The 22,447-nt window shown below is 36.6% G+C and overlaps 1 protein-coding gene across 3 annotated transcripts in view; it reads right to left on the bottom strand.

Moving 5' to 3' along the window:
- IQCB1 (IQ motif containing B1) overlaps positions 1-22,447 on the bottom strand; it is a 53,965-nt gene that overhangs the window by 1,695 nt on the left and 29,823 nt on the right. For all 3 annotated transcript variants that reach the window (XM_025875045.2, XM_073894258.1, XM_025875053.2), the window contains exons 11-13: positions 13,421-13,563; positions 11,527-11,675; positions 5,833-5,964 (exon numbers count right to left, since the gene is read on the bottom strand). In XM_025875045.2, the coding sequence (XP_025730830.1) occupies positions 5,833-5,964; positions 11,527-11,675; positions 13,421-13,563 (424 nt within the window). The remainder of the gene's footprint in view (positions 1-5,832; positions 5,965-11,526; positions 11,676-13,420; positions 13,564-22,447) is intronic.

The raw sequence follows: 22,447 nt of genomic DNA on the forward strand, positions 1-22,447 counted from the left end.
CACACACACACACACACACACACACACACACACACACACACACACACGTTTTGCCCAACCACTTAGATGAGGTTCCAGAATGCTTAGCTGTCTCTCATCCCATCAGTTGAATCTCAAGATTGATTTCTACATTGTACTCTTGTGCAAGCATTAAATAGCCTTTTAAAAGCAGCTTTACATGAAAATTCAGGGGATAGTTTCTGGTATGCTCCTACACCTCACTTCCTCACACACTGTTATTCTGGGAGAAGAGTTAAGACTGAGAGACCACAGTGAAAACTACAGATGGTTCGGTAAAGATACTGGCCTGAAAAAGGAGTAAGTAACAAGGCCAACCTCTTGTTCCAGACCTCACCTGCCAGACTATGTTACTTTTTATCTCACCCCCACTCCTAAACTTATTTAAACCATAATGTTATGATTGCTTCTGGTTTCAGAGATCAAGGGACAAAATTAGTCAAAGGACCAGATTCCTTTGGCCACACAGCTACTTTAAAGGGAAATTAATTAGTTTAGACAAGAATAAGAAAATTTTAACTCTGAAGCTGATAAAGCTTCTGACACCACAGCTTCTCAAATATTCAATGGATCTGGTATAGGATGGAGTCCCATTCCAGCGAACACCTTACTTTTCAGCTACAGAATCTTAAACAGCAGCACTAGAGTATGACTAAAGCAGTACTTCTTTTTTAAACAGGAGCATGCATCAAAATCATACATAATGCATTAAAAAAAGAGAGAGCTCAAAGACCTAACTATAAGAGATAAAACTGTAAAACTCTTAGAAGAAAAGATAGAGGAAAAGCTTCATGACATTAGGTGTGGCCATTTCTTTGACTATGACACTAAAGTCACAGATACAACAACAACAACAAAAAATAGGTAAGTTGAACTTCCAACAAAATTAAAAATTTCTGATACTATGAACAGAGTAAAAGGGTAACACACACAATGGGAGAAAATATTTGCAAATCCCATATCTAATAAGAGATTAATATCCAGAATATATAGATAACTCCTAAAACTCAACAACCAAAAAACCAAAACAACCTGATTAAAAAATGGGCCAAGAACTTGAATGGACATTTCTCCAAAGAAGGTAATATACTATATGTTAACTAAATTGAATGTAAATTGAAAAAGAAGATATTCAAATGGCCAATAAAAGATGCTCAAAATCACTAATCATTAGGGAAATACAAATCCATTCACAATGATATAACACTATGCACCCCTTAGGATGTGAAAATAACAAAAGGCGAGGAGGTGGAGAAATTGGAACCCCTGTGCACTGCTGGTGGGAAAGTAAAATGGAATATTATACAGCCATCAAAAATGGAATCTTGCCATTTGTAATGACATGGATGGAGCTAGAGGTATTACACTAAGCAAAATAAGTCAATCAGAGAAAGACAATTATCATATGATCTCACTGATATGTGGAATTTGAGAAACACAGCAGAGGATCATAAGGGAAGAGAGGAAAATATGAAACATGATGAAACCAGAGAGGGAGACAAACCATGAGAGACTCTTAATTTCAGGAAACAAACTGAGGGTTGCTGGAGTGGAGGGTGGTGGGAGGGATGGGGTAGCTGGGTAATGATACACTGGGAAGGGTATGTGTTGTGGTGAGTGCTGTGTGTTGTGTAAGACTGATGAACCACAGACCCACCCCTGAAACATTATGTTAGTAATAAAAAAAAAAGAAAAAAAAACCCTGCTGGGATTCTGATTATACTAGATGACATCCTGTCTTGTTCCCGATTTTAGGAAAGAAGCATCCAGTCTTTCATCATTGTCAGCTGTAGATATTTTTTATGACGTGGAAAAAGTTTCCTTCTATTTCTGCTTTGCTGAGATTTTTTTTGCATGTATTTATATGATGATACTGTTTTTCTTAGTCTGTTAATATGGTGAATTACATTAACTGATTTTCAAAGGTACAAATGGTCCTATCAAGGGTCATATGATATGGTCATATTGGTTTTTCATTTCCCCATCACTTTCTTTATGTTTCCTCTTTTCTGCCTTCTTTTTGATTAATCAACTATATTTTATTATTCTATTTCATCTCCTTTATAGGTTTATTAGCTATAACTTTTTTGCTTTTTAATTACATTGGTAGCTTTAGGATTCAGAGTATACATTTTTAACTTATCAATCTATTTTCAAGTAATATCATCTCACTTTATATATAGAAAAAAAACCTTTCCATAGTATACATCTATTTCATTCCTTCTGGCTTTTATACTGTTGTTGCTAAGCACTGTATTTTTATATATGTTACAAACATCATTAAACAATGCTATTATTTTTGTTTCCAACAAGAACTAAACTAAAATAAACTATTTTTGAAAATGAAGTTTAACTGAAATACAGCCACACATATTTGTTTACATATTATCTAACGCTTTAATCTACAACTGCAGAGATTTGTAATTGCAATAAAGGTTATAACGTCTACAAAACTGAAAATATTTACTCTCTAGTACGCATTACAGAACACTTGATATTTTGGTTTAAAGAATCAATTATATTTTATAAAGATTTAAATGATGAGGAAAAAGTCATATATTTACCCATGTTGTTACCATTTCCAGTGTTCTTAATTTCTTTATGTAGAGTTGGGACATCTTGTGTCGTCATTTTCCTAATATCATTTTTGAGAAAAATCTTAAATCCTTTACAACTTAAAGGATATAACATTTCTGGTAGTGTGAGTATGCTTGTGACATAGTTCATCATTTGTATGTCTGAAAAAGTTATTTTGTCTTTGTTGTTAAAATAATTTTTCAAGGTAAAGCATTCTGCATTGACAGATTTTTTTCCTTTCAAAACATTAAAGATGTCTTCCTGTCTGCATTGTTCCTGCTGAGAAATATGTCATTTCTTTCTCTGTCTTTATGTTTTTATTTTTCTATTTTTAAGATTTTTACTTTATTACTGATTTGAGGAATCTGATTATCATATGACTTGGCATAGGGTTTTTTTCATGTGCCTGTACCTTCATTGGACTTAGGGGTAAATTTATAGTTTGGAAAGTTTTTGGGCATTATTTTTTCTCCCCATCTTCTTCAGAAACCCCAATTACTCATTTATTTGGCTACTTGAAGTCTCATAGATCACTAATGTTCTTTTCAATTAAAACATTTTTTTCTCTTTGTGTCTCATTTTATACAGTATACATTACTATGCCTTCAACTGTATTAATATTTTATTCATCAATGTCTAATTTGCTACTAATGATCTAGTGCATTTTTCATATAAAACACTGAAATTTTCATCTCTGGAAGTTTGATTTGGGTATTTTTGATATCTTCCACATCCCTACTTAAAATTTGAATATATGAACAATGTCCTCTGTAATTCTAACATCTGTGTAGTCTCTAGATTGATTTAAGTATCTTCCTCATCATGGGTCATGTCTTCCTGCCTCTCTATACCCATGTTAATCTTTAATTTGCTGCAAGACATTGTAACTTTTACCTTGTTGAGTATTTTTCTGGGATGTGGTTAAATTACATAAGAATTTTTATCTTTTTGGCTCTCGCTTTTATGATTTGTTTATCAGAATGCATCAGTCCACACTATTTACTTTCTACTACTAAGGCAAGACCTTCCTAAGTACTCTTTCTGATACCCTGTGAATTAAGTTTTTCCCGTCTGTTTGATGGGAACATGTACTATTCCTGGACCTGTGTTGAGTACCAGGCACTGTTTCTTCTTATCTTTGAAGACGACTGTTTCCTTTGTCTTGGGTAGTTTCCTTATATATATGTGCTAATCAGACTCCTGAAATATACTCAAGGGGAATATTCTGCAGATATCTGGGGTATTCTTCGTGTATCTTTTCACTTTGTACTCTGTCCTATGAAATCTAGCTGCTTTGTTCTCCTCAGACTCTCAGTTCTATCTCCTCAGCATGGGGATCCCAAAGGGTTCCTCTTCTTTCCTCCTCCTTGTGCTGTGACCTAGAAACTCTCTCAGGGCAATAAGCTAGGCCATCATAGGGCTCACTTTGTTCCCTCTCAAGAATTACTAACCTTCTTTGTTTGATGTCCATGGTCTTGAAAACTGTTGTTTCATGTATTTTATCCTTTTTTGTTTCCCATTTGTTTCAAGCAGGAAGTAAATCCAGTCCCTTTTACTCCATCTTGCCTCTCAGGAATTACTAACCTTCATTGTCTGATTTCCATGATCTTGAAAACCATTGTTTCATGTATTTTATCTTTTTATCCCCCAGTTGTTTCAGGAAGGAAGTAAATTCAGTCTCTGTTACTCCATCTTGGCTAGAAGCAGAAGTCAGAACTTTTTTCTATTGCCTACCTCTATGTGGTAACCACAGAGGGCCTGACTTATAAGGGCAGGCTTGTCATCTTCTTTTACTTCACAGGCTTACATTAGTTTGTGGGTTTAAATTCAGATTAGTAGGAGGGAAACGTAGGAGGCCTTACTGAGGCCTCCTCAATTGGACCTTGTTGTTCAATTCTGCTTTTACCAATGCTCTGTGTTCCAGTGCTTATCTATCAGATACATGTTCAGCTATAATATATTAGTACTCTAATTTCCATTTATAGAGTTTTTTTCCTGGATTTTTTTTTTTGAGGGGGGTTGTTTGTTTGCATAAAGCTCTTTAGTTTTGGGAGCTCTGCAAGAATGAAACAGTGAATGATAGGACTACCTTTTAAACTCTAACATTAGTGACCCAGAACCTTTAGATTTTAGAAGACAGAGTCAGAGAAAAAGTGTATATGTGGGGAGGCAGGGCCAGGGAGGAGGGAGAGAGAGAACCCAGAGACAAACAGTAGAAGTACAAGAAAATGGATGTGGAAAGTACCAAATGGCACTTGAGTGTTTAGTTCAAGTGAGGGCAGTAAGAATTCCGATTGGCTGAAATGTATAAATTCCCCTAAAATTAGTGAAGTATAGAAGTATGGAAAAAGCATCAAGAGAAAAGTAGAGATGACTGGCAGAAATACAGGTTATTAAAATTAATGATGGGGTGGTGAGTTACTCTAAAAGCAGAAAGGAAAATGATCTTCAAAGACATATAGGAGTATAAGGTCAAGAACTCAGAAGGGAGGGGTGCCTGGGTGGTACAGTCGGTTAAGCATCCAACTCTTGATTTTGCTCAGGTCATGATCTCAGACTTGTGAGATCAAGCCCCATGTAGGGCTCTGCACTCAGCAAGGAATCTGCTTCTCTCCCTCTCCCTCTGCCCACACCCCTCACGCACTCTATTAAATAGATGAATAAATCTTTAAAAAAAAAAAAAAAAAAAGAACACAGAAGGGAGAAGCAAAATAACACCAGATCTATAGTACTGTGATCACAGAAAGTAAAAGATATGGACATTTCTATCGGGAGAAATGTGTTAGCAGTATTACAGTGATAAAATCATAAGAGGCAAATAGTCAAATGCTTTATAATATTAGCTCCTGGGGTTTCATCAATGGTTTCATTAATAGCAGGTGTCAATTCTCACATGTATGTATTATGTGTTTGGGTATACATGTTAACATTGAATATTTATTGATTGCAAGCTAAATATATTCTTTGTGGAAGCTTCAAAACAGTCAATAGTTTTACATACTATTCGAAAAAAGCAATGACCATGTCTTGCTGATACACTATAGGAAATAACAGATTTGAAGCAGTCTCCTTAACCTATTGACTGTACTATGGCCCATATAATTATAAGATTCCAAAACTCTTAACTCTATGGTAAAGCCACTGTATTACTTTATATCAATAGTAAACGCACAAACACATGAGTATCATGCACTGGAAAAATGTAACACTGATATCATGGCACAGAAGTCTGCATACCGGATGTCTTCTGAGATAGTCATCCACTTGTTGCTTCAGTTCAACTCTGCGTGCATCAGTGAGATCTTGAAGTCCTTGCCAAGGAGCAAATAGCTTCTTTTTCTTACGACACTTCTCTAGGAACTTAAGAGTCTGGTGCAAAAAAAGATTTGTGATTTTTCATTCCTGACTAATAGAACTATTTTCTTCTATAACATATGGTAGCAACAACATTATAACAGTTGTTAACTCTGAGTGTGCATGGGGAGAGGGATGGGATTATGATGGGAGTGAGGGAGGACAATGAATTTTAATGATATTCTTCTGTAGTGTTTTAATATTTTACAAGGATATATTCATGTATTGTTTGTATGGAAAGCAAAAAAGAGGAAAAAATAGTAAGTGAGTTCTTTTCTCAATTCTAGTCCCTTATAAAGTGTATGATTTTGGGCAAGTCACTTGATCTCCACAGGATGGATTTTATGTCTATAGAAAACACAAACCCCAATTCTACTTAGACTAGAAAATTGTGAGGATCAAAGGGACAATATGTAAGAAAAAGCTTGGCAAATGAGAAATTATAAAATTGTAAAGTATGGGACAACTGATGAAAGTAGTTTCTGAATGTTCTTCCTCATGTCCTTCAGAAAGAACTCCTAATAAAAGACGTCTTGAAACAGGCAAGATTTGGAGAAAATCTGAAATTATTCTGCCATTTTTTTTCACTCTTCTCCCTTCCTTATAGCTTTTATTTTCATCAAAGTTATACTTCACATTGCTTTAAAGAAAAGGTTGGCAAATTATGGCCCACAGACCAAATTCAGCCTGCTGCCTGTTTTTACATGGCTTAAGAGTTAAGAATGGTTTTGTACTGGGCGCCTGGGTGGCTCGGTCGTTAAGCGTCTGCCTTCGGCTCAGGTCATGATCCCGGGGTCCTGGGATCGAGTCCACATCGGGCTCTCTGCTCTGCGGGAAGCCTGCTTCTCCCTCTCCCACCCCCCCTGCTTGTGTTCCTGCTCTCGCTCTGTCTCTGTCAAATAAATAAATAAAATCTTTAAAAAAAAAAAAAAGAATGGTTTTGTGCTGTTATATGGTTAAAAAGTTCAAAAAGTAAATGAATATACTGTGACGTGAAAATTATATGAAATTCAAAATTCAGTGTCTACAAATAACATATTATTAATGTGTCATGCTTGTGTATTGCCTATAGTTTCCTTTGTGCTACAACCATAGAGCTGAATAGTTGCAACAGACTGCATGGCTCACAAAGTGTAAAGTATTTTACTTTTCAGCGCGTTCCAGAAAAAAATTTGTTGATATAATTCTGTTTAAAGTGTCAGCTTTATAAGAATTATTACCAAAAAACCCTAGAGTTCTCTGCCCCCTCTCTCAAAGACAACAACTTTAACTCTTTCAGGTTTTTCTTTTGATGTTTCTGTCCATCTACTTTTCTGTCATTTTTCAGGTATAGTATTATCTATTGACTTTCTTGTATAAAGAAAGTCATACAAGACTCTCTTTCACTGCTTGCCCTCCCACATACTTTCCATATCCCCAAACATCCAATATTATTACAAATTTAGTTAAATCAATGTTTAGTGTTTACATAATTATGACTACATAAAGGCCATTCAAGTTTGAACCATATCACATGATTTACTTTTCCTTTTTTGCACATTTTTTATTTTCTCTAGAATTAATAAGGCTGTGGTTTACCTGTGCTTACTTTTCTATGCACTTATCACTGATTATGTATCTAAACTCTCCTAATGCTTATACATTAAAATATATCAGGCATTCTATCAAATTTATTTTCCTGGACATACATCTTCTGGAGCTTTCTGACCTGCTCAACTCTGGATTGATTGCTTTTTATGCCTGATGCATAGGTATCATCCTGAGATCTCCATTCACCATCATCTTGGTGACTCCTTTTCATCTTTCCTTTGCATTTTCCTATATTCCACATTGTCTTTTCTTCTTGGGTTACTTCTTTGTTTTAAAGACTTTGTGATGCATGAAAATGTCTTTAGTCTATGCTTACCTTAAACCAATGGTGTGGTTGCGTGCAGAATTCTAGTTGGAAATCATCTCCCTCAAATATGTAACAGCCTTACTTCATCCATTTTAGCTTCCACTGTTGCTACTAAGAAGTATATGTGTCCCCAGTGCATTTCATAGTAATGTAAAATAAATGTGGGTATGTTTCTATCCTTATATTAAACATTTAGTCAATCCTTTTAACCTAAAACTCACAACATTCAGTTCTGGGAAATCTTGAGTTATTTGATTTCCTCTCCTCAGGTTTTTTTCTGTTGTTTCATGTTTGAATGTTTGACCTCCTGGACTGGTTATCTTTTCTTTTTGCCCTGCTCTCTAGATTTCCCCAACTTTTTTTCCCTAGCCCTTTTATTATGTCTTTCATTTTTTTTCTGCCAATGTTTATTCTATTTGTTCCCTTTTATATAGCATCTTGGTTTTATTTCATGCATTATCTTCTCTTAGCTTTAAGGAAATAATAGATTTTGTAAAAGTTTTCTCATCCCTGCAATGTATCTATTTCCACCAAGTAGTTTTATTCTGTTTCGTCTGGCCTCAGCTTTTCTCAGATATCCAATGATACTTTGAGCTAATATTTAAGAGTAAGCTCTAAGAAGGTGTTTAGAAATTCTGGACAGGTGGGTAGGGTTTATCTACCATACTTCAATACAGAACTACTGAACTGAGCTGTTTCTTTCAAGTACCCCTTTGTGAGTATACTTGTAACTTTTCTCAGATTCCTCAAAGAAAATACTCTCAATCTACTGTTTGCAGGAGATAAGCCTGGCTGACAGCACACTGGGACCTAAGGGGGGGAAAAACAGGGCTGGAGGTCTTCTCACTCAGTTTATAAAATTTCCCTAATACCCCTATTTTAGTATCTAATGGAGACTTCAACTGTGCTTGCATCTTCCTGTTGAGAGACCCACTCCTTTCCTTGTACTCTTCCCTTTATTTGATTCTTCTTCCTTGCTTCTCCTTCTCTCTCCTCTACCTCCTCCTTTTAGCACCACCCTCAGCTTATCACGCTATACTGGGAACTTCAGAATTAAGGTACCAGAACAGAAGAATCTCTGTCCCTAGATCAAAAAAGCCCACCTTGACCTTTTCTTCACTCTTTGTCATTTCAGAACTCTCTGAAATTATATTTCTCTCCCTGTTTTTTATTTTCTCAACTGCTAATGGTTTGTTTTACTAAGTGTTTTTGTGGTCAGTCTGTGATGGATATGTATAACAGCACTATAATACTTTCCTGCTATAATCAAGTAGCAAGAATTGCCATCATTCTGGCCCTAGAGACCAGACACCAGCAATTATCACCTTCCTTCTGAGTTTAAGAGATAAGAAACCAAGAGAAGAAAATTCTGAAGCATTAAAAGGGAAAATGCAGCTAACCCTTCAAATCTAATTTCAACACTAAGCCACTACAGAGAACTCCAAGTTGTCTATGTTAAGGATGTATAATTTGAAATCAGCAAGCTTACACTGGGTTTTTTTTTTTTCAATTTCTAGCTACATGAGAAACAATGCCTCTGCTTTTGTACAAAATAAGGGAGGGAGAAAGGTAAACAACAGTTCTGGTCTTTCTTCCAGTTCTGGCCTTTTCCTGCCAAAAATACTAAAAACCAGTTCCTTCTAAGGGACAAGTTCAATGAAATGATATTCCTACTACTTTCAGTGAAACTAATGAATTATTCCTTTTTCTTTTTTACCAAGATCAATTGCAGTGCTAATAGAAATATAATGGAAGTCACATGTGTAATTTTAAATTTTCTAGTAGCCATATAAAAAAAGTAAAAACAGGTGAAATTAATATTTTGCATATACTGGGTTATGTAAATATATTATAACTCAATATATGCAAATATATGTAAATTTTTCAACATGTATGTTATATGTAAAAATTATTAATGAAGTATTTTACACTCTCATATTAAGCCTTCAGAATGTGGTGGGCATTTCACACTTACAGCACATTTCAATTGCAACTAGCTACATGTCAAGTACTCAAGTAGTCACCTATGGTTAGTGGGTACTGTATCAGACAGTCTATATGCAGGTATATAGTAGGTCTTAGAAAAGGATGCTTCAAAATGTAGCAAAATGTATCATTTACTGACCACTGGTTGCCCTATTCTAATTTTCTCTACTATTTTCATTTCTCTTCCCTCTCTGTACTTCATAATTTTTCTTTTCTTTCCCCCTTTGAAAGGAATCCTCTTCTTACCTTTCTACTTTTCACTAGCTTTACTTTGACTTCATTATTTTTAGTAGGGAGTTGCAAAGACTAAAAACATGATCTTGACCCAGCCCTTTTTGTTCTTACAATGGAGACCCATTTTCCTTTTGGGTGGGGGAGCTAGGAGGTGGATGTAACTAATCTTTTTCCTCTTATGCCAAAGAAAAGTGTGAAAGCCAAAATAACTTTGCCTCCATAGCCCTCAGATACCTTCCTATAAAGAGCTCTGTGCTTTAAGGAATGGTGGACAAACTGGGGTATCTCACTTTAGAGTAGAGGACCCTTTTATAAAATTCTGGGCTTATCTAAATAGGCAAGGTAGTAATTCAATTTAATAGGGGCCCAGCTGATCCTCTGACAGAGGAGAGTTTAAAAAAGTAGCCATGAGGTAAAGGTATTAGAAAGGACCTAAGGGTTCCTCTAAAAGAAGTATGTCCAACACTGACATCCATGGGTTAATTCTTAGATGGCCCTGTTTAGCAGAGGGTAAAATGCAGGTATAGGTGTGGTTTGGTGATGCTACAGGATTGTTTGTTGTACATATAGCCTGCCATCACCAGAAAAGCCTGAGGAAGAAGGATGCAGCAGACAAATCTTCCTATTTCTGTAGTACTTACTCTATCCTATTTTTTGAGTGGTTTTTTTAATAATCTTTGTAAAACGTTAATCACAGAAAATTAACAAAGAGACTATTCAAAATCTAACACTGTGAAATACTGAAATTAACCCAAAGTTCAAAAATAAAGGACTATAAAATGCTATAGGACCTGAAATCCTAATATGAAAGTTAACAGGTATAAATGAATAAGAGATGTTAGGAAAATTGGTCATTAAATGAAATAAAGAGCCTTGTTTGCTATGTTTTTCCAAGGCAATAAATATTACTGAATCCCAGGAAAATTATTATTTAAGAACACCATTCTATAATTCAAGAATTATAGTGATCCAGTTATATCTAATATATTATCTATACATTAAAAAAATAAACTATGATGTGCTAAACTAGTACAGGCTTTGCAATTTCCAAAATACTTTCCCATAAATTGGGTCATCTCATTTACATAACAACTGAGTGGAAAAGGTAGGGTAAACATCCATTCATAAAACAAGCACATGCTAAGAGCTGACAACAATAGATAAGACTTAGTTCCTTATCCCTGAGGAAGTCACAGCCCAAGAAAGAAAGAAAAAAATTTAACAAAGTACACTGCAGTATGATAAATGATGTACAAGGTTCTATGGAAGTACTAAGGACTGAGTGTCTAAATCAGTTTGTCCAGTGTTAAGGAGGTTCTTATTTTATAGAGAAAGAAACTAAGACTCAGAAAAGCTAAATGACTAGACCAAGACTTTACAGCAGGTATATACAAGGTCAGGTTTGAATCCATGTTTTTGCACTTCCTAATCCAGTAATCTTTTTACTATATTAGACTCACTGCTCTCTGAAGTATGACAGCTGCTTTATACTCCGTGAGAGATGGCCTCTGTTGGCGAAAATTTCTCCTTTCCCTGTACCCTCTCCAGTGTTTCTGGATAATCAATGCTGATTTCTCTTCTATTTCCCGATTATATTTTTCCACCTGACCTAAAAAGATGACAGACACTATTACAACATACTCAACTGCTATACTTTCTCAAGTTCTGGAATCAGGATAATGATATTAACAATAATCTTGCAGTCTTTTTATTTGTTTCTTTAAATATTGTTCATTAATTTCCCCAAGTTTATTATTTTACAATGGTTCTAAGATAGCAGAAACAAAAAACTCCAAAAGCTTTCTCAGATTATGCACATTCTTTAGAGAAAAGATTCATATAATTTTTTGTGGCAAAGGAATGAGAAAGGGTTAAAAATCCAATAGCAAGAATACTTAGAAAAAAGAATCATAAGTACATGGTTAGGAATTCAATCCATACCACCAGAGGGAAAAGGCAAGATGCATGTATGTTAACTACTCTGTGTACTTCCAAATTTCTCTTAAGTATACAGATGACTACAGGTGACTTTCTTTTTACTTTCTGGGAGGTGTTGTATGTGAGACAGAAAACTCTAGGATGTCTCACAGATGGGAAATTGAGTATATTGCTGGTGCTATTACCTGAGATGGAGAATTCAGGGAAAGGAAATGGGTGGGGTAATGACTAGTTTTGGGGATGCCTGTGGATATCTAGGTAAAGCTTAGATAAGTAAAGATTTATCTAAGTCAAGCTATCCAATAGGGAACTGGCTACAGAGCTGTGCTGTCCAATATAGTAGACACTATCCACAAATGGCTACTTTAATTTAAATAAAGTAAATTTAAAAATTCATATGCTTGTGTGCACTAGAGACATTTCAAGTACTCAATGGCCATGTCTAGCCAGTAGGAATCATAGTTGACGGTGCAGATAAAGAACATTTCATTTTGTGAAAAGTGCTGGTTTAGGGGCACCCACGTGGCTCAGTTGGTTAAGTGTCTGCCTTCGGCTCAGGTCATGATCCCGGGCTCCTGGGACAGAGCCCCATATTGGGCTCCCTGCTCACCAGGGAGTCTGCTTCTCCTTCTTCCTCTGCCCCTCCCTCCTACTAGTGCATGTGCTCTCTCTCTCTCTCAAATAAATAAATAAATAAAATCTTAAAAGAAAAAAAGGAAGTGCTGGTTTAGAGCTTGGGAAGGTGAAGATGCAAACAAGATTTGAGTGTGCTAAGCACTCAGTTGGTAGTTGAAGTTACAGTTATGGATAGGATACCGCAGGAAGAGCAACATTAGAGTAAGAGGTAAAGATGGAACCTTGGGAAACATCTATATTTAAGGGGAAAAAAAGAGAAATAAGAGGTTATATAAGAACAATGGGAATGAGTGGTAGGAGGGGAAGGGGAAGAACAAAAAAAAAATCTGGAAACCATTCAGATTCCTAGACTGTAATATTAATTTCAGCTTAGTGTATCAAAAGTGACAAGATGTCACAAGGTTTATACTGGGATATGAGTAAAGTTCTGATTCCAAAATGTAGCAATCTAACTCCCTCCTTAAGGTCAAGGGGATTCTTTATGTCTCTGAAAGCTATTTTAAGCATATATTTTTACGTTTCACTAATTTATCTGAAAGATAAGAAAACCCTAGTGGAGAGACTGCTCAGCATCAACTAATAGGCCTTAATCAAAAAAACAAAACAAAACAAAACTGTGACTTTTTTTTTTTTGACTTGAAATTTAATAAGGTTTACCTGAGAAGGGAGAAACAGGAAAAAGGTCCACATTAAAAAAAAAAATCATCAGGTAGCAGGAAATCTGGTTCATTAAGATACTTTAAACATTTTTACACTTACAAAATTGACATTGCCACCCACCTGGATGAACTATTTCGAGCATACTCAGCCGTAATTCTCGGGACAATCTCATGGCTCTCTGTCTTTGAAGTTGCAACTGTAATCTGCGGTGCTCTTCTTCTTTCTGCTTATTTAGCTTTAGTAATGCCTTGGTTCGTTTAGATCTGTGATAGAAACATTAAGTACCAAAAACAAAAAAAAAAGAAACATTAAGTACCTTATACACAGTTTTTTTGTAAATGATATACCCACTCAAGAAGTATATGAAAAAAAATTAAAATTTTTTAAAAAGATTTTATTTATTTATTTAAGAGAGAGAATGAGAGAGAGAGAGCACATGAGAGGGGGGAGGGTCAGAGGGAGAAGCAGACTCCCTGCTGAGCAGGGAGCCCAATGCGGGACTCCAGGATCATGACCTGAGCTAAAGGCAGTCGTTTAACCAACTGAGCCACCCAGGCGCCCAAAAAGAAGTATATGAAAAGATGTTTAACCTCACTAGTTATTATATACATGTAGATTTGTTACAACAGTAACAAGCTGAAAACAAACTGTATGCCCCACAATAGGGAACCTGATAAATAAATTACTGGTTCATTCACTGGATAGGATTCTATGAACCATAAAATAATAAAAATTTTAAAAAATATTTAGCAAATTGGGAAAATACCCAAATCTAATGTCAAGTGAAAATAAAATCAGGATATAGAAGCCATACAAAGTGTGTTAAAAATATGTATTATATACATAAAAAATGATTAAAAAATAATAAAATCTCAACAGTGATTTTTGCTGCATAGAATGATTATGAATGATTTTTTTCCTCATGTTTACCTATTTCTCAATCATGGACTAATAACCATTATTATTAGAACCAATTATGAAAATCTTCATATGGCCACAAAAAATTATTTAACTGGCATTTGTGTATTACCTGCTCTTATTCACCAAAATTTCTCCTTAGCCATTTCTACCTAGTTTTGATTGGTTCCTATATTACTATGTAAGGAGATCACAAGTATTAGTCTATAGTGAATATACTCAAAATACTTTCAGATACCCATAGAAAAGGAAAACAAAAAGGATAAAAAGAAAAGAGAAGAATACATTATTTATCTCTATAGACTTAATTTGCTTGTGTCTCACTCAAGAGCATTTGCTCTTAGATTTTTTTTTTTTTAAAGATTTTATTTATTTATTTGACAGAGAGAAAGACAGCGAGAGAGGGAACACAAGCAGGGGGAGTGGGAGAGGGAGAAGCAGGCTTCCCGCTGAGCAGGGAGCCCGATGAGGGGCTGGATCCCAGGACCCTGGGAACATGACTTGAGCCAAAGGCAGATGCTTAACGGCTGAGCCTCTGCTCTTAGATTCTTTTCCCAGAATTAAACTACCAACAAATGAGGTACCTTGGCTATAGCTTTGTAGACAGGCAGACTTCAAAATGGTATAGTTAGAGGGTGATAATGATTTTTAATTCAGTTTCTTTTGGAAAAGGAAAAACAGCATAAAGCAATTTAAAAAATCTTTTAAAACAGAAAAGGAGAACTCACAAAATTATTTCGATAAAATTTTGTGTGTGTATGGTTTTTGCTTTTTTTCTTAGTGTTTCCTAACTGCTACCAATACAATTTAAGTGTTTTTTTGGCTTTACACTTTGTCAAGAGTTGAAGGTTCACTTCAAAATATCTTTCTTACTCCACTGTGAAGGTAGAGAAGACCCCAAAGTGCAGATGTGCCAAAGAAGGGGTTCTAAAGAGGCTATAGGGCTAGCCATATAGTTTCTAAGTGTCTCTTCCTCTTCCAAAGAGTTGGAAATGAAGTAAGTAAGAGGCCTTTATGTTCTCAAAGAATGGCGGATGGAAACTTGCCTCTCCTATAGAACTCTCCCTGCAAAATTCTGGGATGTATACAGCATATATATAGCATATAGGTAAGGATGTTTTACCCTTTACCTACTTATGCAGGGTAAAACAGAACAGTTGGCCCTAAACAAAATCTCCTTTTATTTATTTATTTATTTATTTATTTATAAAGATTTTATTTATTTATTTGACAGAGAGAGGCACAGCGAGAGAGGGAACACAAGCAGGGGAAGTGGGAGGAGAAGCAGGCTTCCCGCTGAGAAGGGAGCCTGATGCGGGGCTCAAGCGCAGGACCCAGGGATCATGACCTGAGCTGAAGGTGGACACTTAATGACTGAGCCACCCAGGCGCCCCCAAAATCTCCTTTTAAATTACCTAACTGGTTACAGATTATAATGTCTAATATTGCATTATCATTATATTAAATTTACTATTAGTATCAGAAACATAGTAACATTAAAATTGTATTGCTGGGGTGCCTGGGTGGCTCAGTTGGTTAAGCGACTGCCTTCGGCTCAGGTCATGATCCTGGAGTCCTGGGATTGAGTCCCGCACTGGGCTCCCTGCTCAGCAGAGAGTCTGCTTCTCCCTCTGACCCTGCCCCATCTTGTGCTCTCTCTCTCAAATAAATAAAATATTTTAAAAAATTGTATTGCTAAGACATTTAATCTGTCAGAAAACTGGGTCTGGGAAAAAACATGCAGGCTATAAAATATGGCAAAAATGAAAGGACTGTGGAGCATGTAGGCAGAAGTAAAATACAAGCAGAAATACAGTAGAAACGTGAGGTTCAGAGATTGAAGTGACTATAAATTGTAAATATGTGGGTTTCTGGATTCATGTGTTTTAATTTCATGTTTGAAAACATTTATTAGGAATTAATGTGATTTTGAATTTGAATGTTTCCCCCCCACTTAGGAACATTTTAGTTAGTTACTAGTAGTTAGGTATTCTCTAGTTCTAGTCAAAGAATTTCTTTAATCACTAAAAAATTAAAAGAGCATTCATTTAACTGGTCTCTCTATAAGAAAGACTAGGCATTTGACCATCTGGCATCTGTGAGCATTTCTGAAAAGGAAATGAGTGATCAGATATATTCCCAAGATGATTTATATAAATACATTCCATGAGCTACATTTAATCAGCATGAATCTTTATCATCAAAGAGGGAGTTGACCAAACTATCTATTACCAAGACATCAAGAAGTCTCTAGGAATTCCTTTGTTGGAGAACAGTAAGTATGAACTGGGGGAGTACGATACGAGCTGAATGCCAAAAGAGTTGACGGGCTCGGTTCATTAACTCATCAAACATATTATCTGAGTGATTGCTGCCTGCTTGGTATTGTCACTCAGGGAAACAGAGAAGAAATATAGTTCTGTACTTCAGCAGCTCAATTTCAAGGAGAAATTGAAGCGTAGCAGAATATGCCACTCTGGCATAAAGATTATTTTGAGCTGGAGGCAAATGAGAATCCACAAATGTAGACAGAGCCTTCCCAGAGCTTCCCTATTGGACTAGAGCAGAAATGTCTCAGAAATGAGGACTGCCATAAATCCCCCCTCCCAAGGAAGTTTTATGGCCTTGAAGAAGATGTAAAGTTGGTACCAAGATGGACCTAGACAAATAACCCACATACTCCATTAGTTTCCCAAATATATTTACCTTTCCATAATTTCCTGACTTTGGAAGTCTAAAATCCTTTTCTTTTTACCTGTCACTTCTTTATGAATTTTTTTTCTTTGTTAAATGCTATACAAGCCCAAGTTCTAACTACTCATTTGAGTTACTCATCATGTGAGGTTTCTTTTACATGATGTGCACTGCACACATTAATAAACTGTTTTTCTCTTGTTAACTGTTTTTCCCCCCTTTTTTTGTCAGTCTAATTTCCAGGGAATGAACCTAAAATATGGTAGAAGGAAAATTTTTTCTTCCCCTACAAGGTGAAACAAGTACAATTAAGACACCAAATATCAGCCCTATGATATAGGTAGGTAGTTGTGAGGTTTCCCAAAAGTAACTGGTATAGTTGTTGGCTGCTTCAGAAAACCTTGCTCGGCACGTAACAGAAAATCAAGTTTTTGGGCGCCTGGGTGGCTCAGTTGGTTCAGCGACTGCCTTCAGCTCAGGTCATGATCCTGGAGTCCCGGGATCGAGTCCCACATCAGGCTCCCTGCTCAGCAGGGAGGCTGCTTCTCCCTCTGACCCTCTCCCTTCTCATGCTCTCTCTCTATCTCATTCTCTCTCTCAAATAAATAAATAAATAAATAAATCTTAAAAAAAAAAAAAAGAAAATCAAGTTTTTGACCATAAAAAAATGATTCAGTAAAAAAGAAACCCCTGAGTGGTGAGAGGATGGGAAAATGGGTGAAAGGGAGTGGGAAGTACAGACTTCTAGTTATGGCATGAGCAAGTAATGGGGATGAAAGGTATAGCACAGGGAATACAAGGAATACAGAATTGTAATAGCGTTATATGGTGACAGTTAGTAGCTATACTTGTGGTGAGCATAGCATAAGTATAGAGTCATCGAATCACTATGTTGTATACCTGAAACTAATGTAACCATACTTTAGTTAAAAAAAAAAAAGCAGCTCAAAAGGCATCTTAAACATCATAAAAAATAAAAAAAGAAAAGAACCCCCCAAGAAAAGTGCATTAGTAAAGGTGTGACTACACAAGAGTGCATCTTGTTGGAATTTAAAAAGCTCTGATGAATCTGGGCCCATAATTATGAGTGGTGGGCAGTCCCTATCTGCACCCCCCCAGCAAAAAACATGGGAGGGAAAAATTACTCTCAGATAACGACCCGACCACAAAGAGACAGAAATAACCTTTGCAGAAAGCCCAGTTATAAAGAAACCAAGAAAAATTTGCATAAACTATTTCAACCAGAAGAGGAAAGGTGGTGAAACCTGAGCAAACTTGAAATTAAAAAATAATAAATTAATAAAGAGAATCCAAAGGTTAAAACTGTATTTCAATCTGCCCTAAAACTTCAAACTCAAAATATTGGGAAAAAAACCAAACTAATTATTATGTGAGATTTAATCAATTTTGGCTTCACAGCTAAAATTTAATGGAAAATAATTTTAATAGAAATATTTATAACTGGACTGATTACAAAAAGCAATGGAATTTCTATTTTAAAATAGTGGAACTGTTAAGACTCCATAGATATACTTCTAAGCGGACAAAATCTGTAATCCTGGGATTTTAATACTACGAGACAAAGTAGACTGGCAAATTTGACAACTATTGTGAGACTAAACATTAAATGTCTCAATCCACGGTACAGGGATACCTTTAATGTTAAGAGGGAAGAGAGCTGAGAATGACAGCAAGTAGAATCCATAAGTAATAAACACTACCTTCACCACAGAAGGCAGGGCTATACCAAGAACATCTCAGATTTTTTAATAGAATAACATACATTATGACTCACTCTCAAAGTAGTCATCATTTCCCAAATTTATTTGACCAAAGAAATCCTTTTAAAAATGTTTTTAAATAAATACATTGTAGGATACACAATGAACTTTCAGCAATGCTGTAATGGATTATAATTGCCTCTCACAAGTACTATTTATTTAACATATCTACTTGTCTAACTAGATTTGTAAACGCTCAAAGGCAAAAAATGTGCCATATGCATTTTCCCCACTATCATCTTTTCTAAGTTCCAGGTAATATGCTAAAAAAAACCCAAAACTTTAATCTTGGGCAGTACACAGACAATTATCCCCATTAAATAGATGGGAAATTTGAGGCAGAGAGAGGTTGGGCATCTTGTCCACAGTCATTCAGCCCAAAGTTGCTGAGGTAGTATACAAAATTGAGTCTGTTTAGAATGGGAGAAAATATTTGCAAACGACATATCAGATAAAGGGCTAGTATCCAAAATCTATAAAGAACTTATCAAACTCAACACCCAAAGAACAAATAATCCAATCAAGAAATGGGCAGAAGACATGAACAGACATTTCTCCAAAGAAGACATCCAAATGGCCAACAGGCACATGAAAAAGTGCTCAACATCACTCGGCATCAGGGAAATCCAAATCAAAACTTCAATGAGATACCACCTCACACCCGTCAGAATGGCTAAAATTAACAAGTCAGGGAACGACAGATGTTGGCGGGGATGTGGAGAAAGGGGAACCCTCCTACACTGTTGGTGGGAATGCAAGCTGGTGCAACCCCTCTGGAAAACAGTATGGAGGTTCCTCAAACAGTTGAAATTAGAGCTACCGTTCGATCCAGCAATTGCACTACTGGGTATTTACCACAAAGATACAAATGTAGGGACCCGAAGGGGTACATGTACCCCAATGTTTATAGCAGCAATGTCCACAATAGCCAAACTGTGGAAAGAGCCAAGATGCCCATCGACAGATGAATGGATAAAGAAGATGTGGTATATATACACAATGGAATATTATGCAGCCATCAAACGGAATGAGATCTTGCCATTTGCAACGACGTGGATGGAACTGGAGGGTGTTATGCTGAGTGAAATAAGTCAATCAGAGAAAGACATGTATCACATGACCTCACTGATATGAGGAATTCTTAATCTCAGGAAACAAACTGAGTGTTACTGGAGTGGTTGGGGGTGGGAGGGATGGGATGGCTGGGTGATAGACATTGGGGGGGGTATGTGCTACGGTGAGCGCTGTGAATTGTGCAAGACTGTTGAATCACAGATCTGTACTTCTGAAACAAATAACGCAACATATTTTAAGAAAAAAGGAAAAGAAGAAGATAACAGGAGAGGAAGAAAAGGGGAGTATGTCAGAGGGGGAGACGAACCATGAGAGATGATGGACTCTGAAAAACAAACTGAGGGTTCTAGAGGGGAGGGGGGTGGGGGGATGGGTTAGCCTGGTGATGGGTATTGAGGAGGGCACGTTTTGCATGGTGCACTGGGTGTTATGAACAAACAATGAATCATGGAACACTGCATCAAAAACTAATGATGTAATATATGGTGATTAACATAACAATAAAAAAATTAAAAAAAAAAAAGAAGTATAAAATGAAAAAAAAAAAAATTGAGTCTGTTTAACTCTCTCAGTATCCGGCATAGCCTCTGGCATATATTATGCAAATGAAACATGTCTTAACAATGCATGTTTTAAAAAAAGCAAAAACAAAACTCATGCCCAATATTAATAATCTAACTTCTCTAAAGGAAACTTTCATCAATGACTTAAATCTAAATTTTAGTTTACTATATTAAAACATTTTTATAACTGAGAAATGCAGCTGCAGTTATTAAAAGACTAGTTTTAGTTTTTGTTCCATCAGATTTTTGTCTTACATTATGTCCTTTGCTTTGAAAGTACATCTAGTTACTGGAGTACAGGTACTCAGAAATGTGTTTTCAGAACAAGAATGAAAGCAAGAGTAAAAGAAACAGCTGGAGGAGCAAGTGGGTGGAACAGGAGGATCCAGAGCTCACTTCCTTCCCCAGACAAACAAGGCTTCAACTAAATAAGAGCAACTCTCTGGGAACAACCTAAAGATTAGTTATTCTGCAGCTAAAGATACAAAGAAAAAGCCACATGGAGAAGGATAGAAGGGACAGAGATGCAATCTGGTTGGGACTCATACTACTGGAGCAGTGACTCACAAGGGGAGAGATACACAGACATAGAGGTTCAAACTCCACATCAGGCAACCTTGCCCTGGGGGCATGCACCTGAAGAAGCACCCATAATGTCCAGCTTTGAAAATCAGTGGGGCTTAATTCTGGGATAGTAGGGAGGCTATAGGAAACCAAGACTCTGTTCTTAAAAGGTCCCATGCACAAACTTAATTGCTCTGAGAACCAGCACAAAAGCAGCAGTTTAAAAAGTGCCTCAGCCATATGTAAAGGAAATTTACTGACTGATTTTAGGCTGTGTGCTGGAGGGCCAGGGATCTGTAGGAACTTTCTCTGGGAATGGAAGTACTGGTGTGCTCCATTTCTGACATTCTCTGTCTACTCTGCTAGTACCACATGCTTCTCTTCAGCGTTGCCCTGTGGACTCACCACACAAACTGGCAGGTGGCATTGGCTGGGACTAGCACCTCCTAAAAGTATCTCTTGCCTCACTGCATTGAGTGGGAAGCATTGGCCTGGATGAGCACTGGCCCAAATTGGCTGGCAGGGGGAGCTGTAGACAGCCCCACCTACCACTCTACCCACAAGAGTTGCAGCCCAATCATAAAAGGTGAGAGAATGAAGCCCATATAAGGAATACCCCTGCAGCACCTGGTTCTGGTGACCTGGGAAGGACTGTGCCTCTGGGCCCTCAAGGATGTCTTCTACATAAGGCTACTCCTTCAAGACCAGGAATTGATCAACCTAATACATAGAAACAAATACAGAAAGTGAGGCAAAATGAGGAGACAGAAGAATATGGTCCAAATGAAAGAACAAGAAAAAACTTCAGAAGAACTACACAAAATGGAAATGAACGATCTATCAGATAAAGAGTTTAATGTAATGGTCATAAAGATGCTCACTAAACTTGGGATAAGAAGGGATGAACACAGTGAGAACTTGAACAAAGACACAGAAAACATAAAAAAAAGAACCAGTCAGAGCTAAAGAATACAATAAATGAAATGAAAAATAAACTAGAAGGAAGTCAACAGCAGATTAGATAATACAGCAGAACCAATCAGCAATCTGGAAGACAGTGTAGTGGAAATCACCCAAGCTGAACAGCAAAAAGAATTAAGAACTTGAAAACATTAGAATAATTTAAAGGACTTCTGGGACAACATCAAATGTACTAACATTTGCATATTAGGTGTTTCAGAAGGAGTAGAGTCAGAGAAAGGATAGAAAACTTATTTGAAGAAATAGTAGCTGAAAACTTCTCTAACCTGGGGAAGGAAACAGACATCCATGTCCAGGAAGCAGAGAAACTCCAAACAAGATTAACCCAAGGAAGTCTACATCAAGATACACAATAACTAAAATGTCAAAAATTAAAGAGAGAATCTTATTTTTTTTAAAGATTTTATTTATCTGAGAGAGAGTACAAGCACGGGGAGCGGCAGGCAGAGGGAGAGAGAGAAGCAGGCTCCCTGCTGAGCAAGGAGCCCAATGTGGGGCTTGATCCCAGGACCCTGGGATCACGACCTGAGCCAAAGGCTGACGCTTAACCAACTGAGCCACCCAGGCACCCC

The sequence above is a fragment of the Callorhinus ursinus genome, unplaced genomic scaffold (genome assembly GCF_003265705.2).
Source record: "Callorhinus ursinus isolate GAN/ISIS: 27379988/994484 unplaced genomic scaffold, GSC_fseal_2.0 scaffold1, whole genome shotgun sequence".
In the NCBI taxonomy this organism is placed as follows: domain Eukaryota; kingdom Metazoa; phylum Chordata; class Mammalia; order Carnivora; family Otariidae; genus Callorhinus; species Callorhinus ursinus.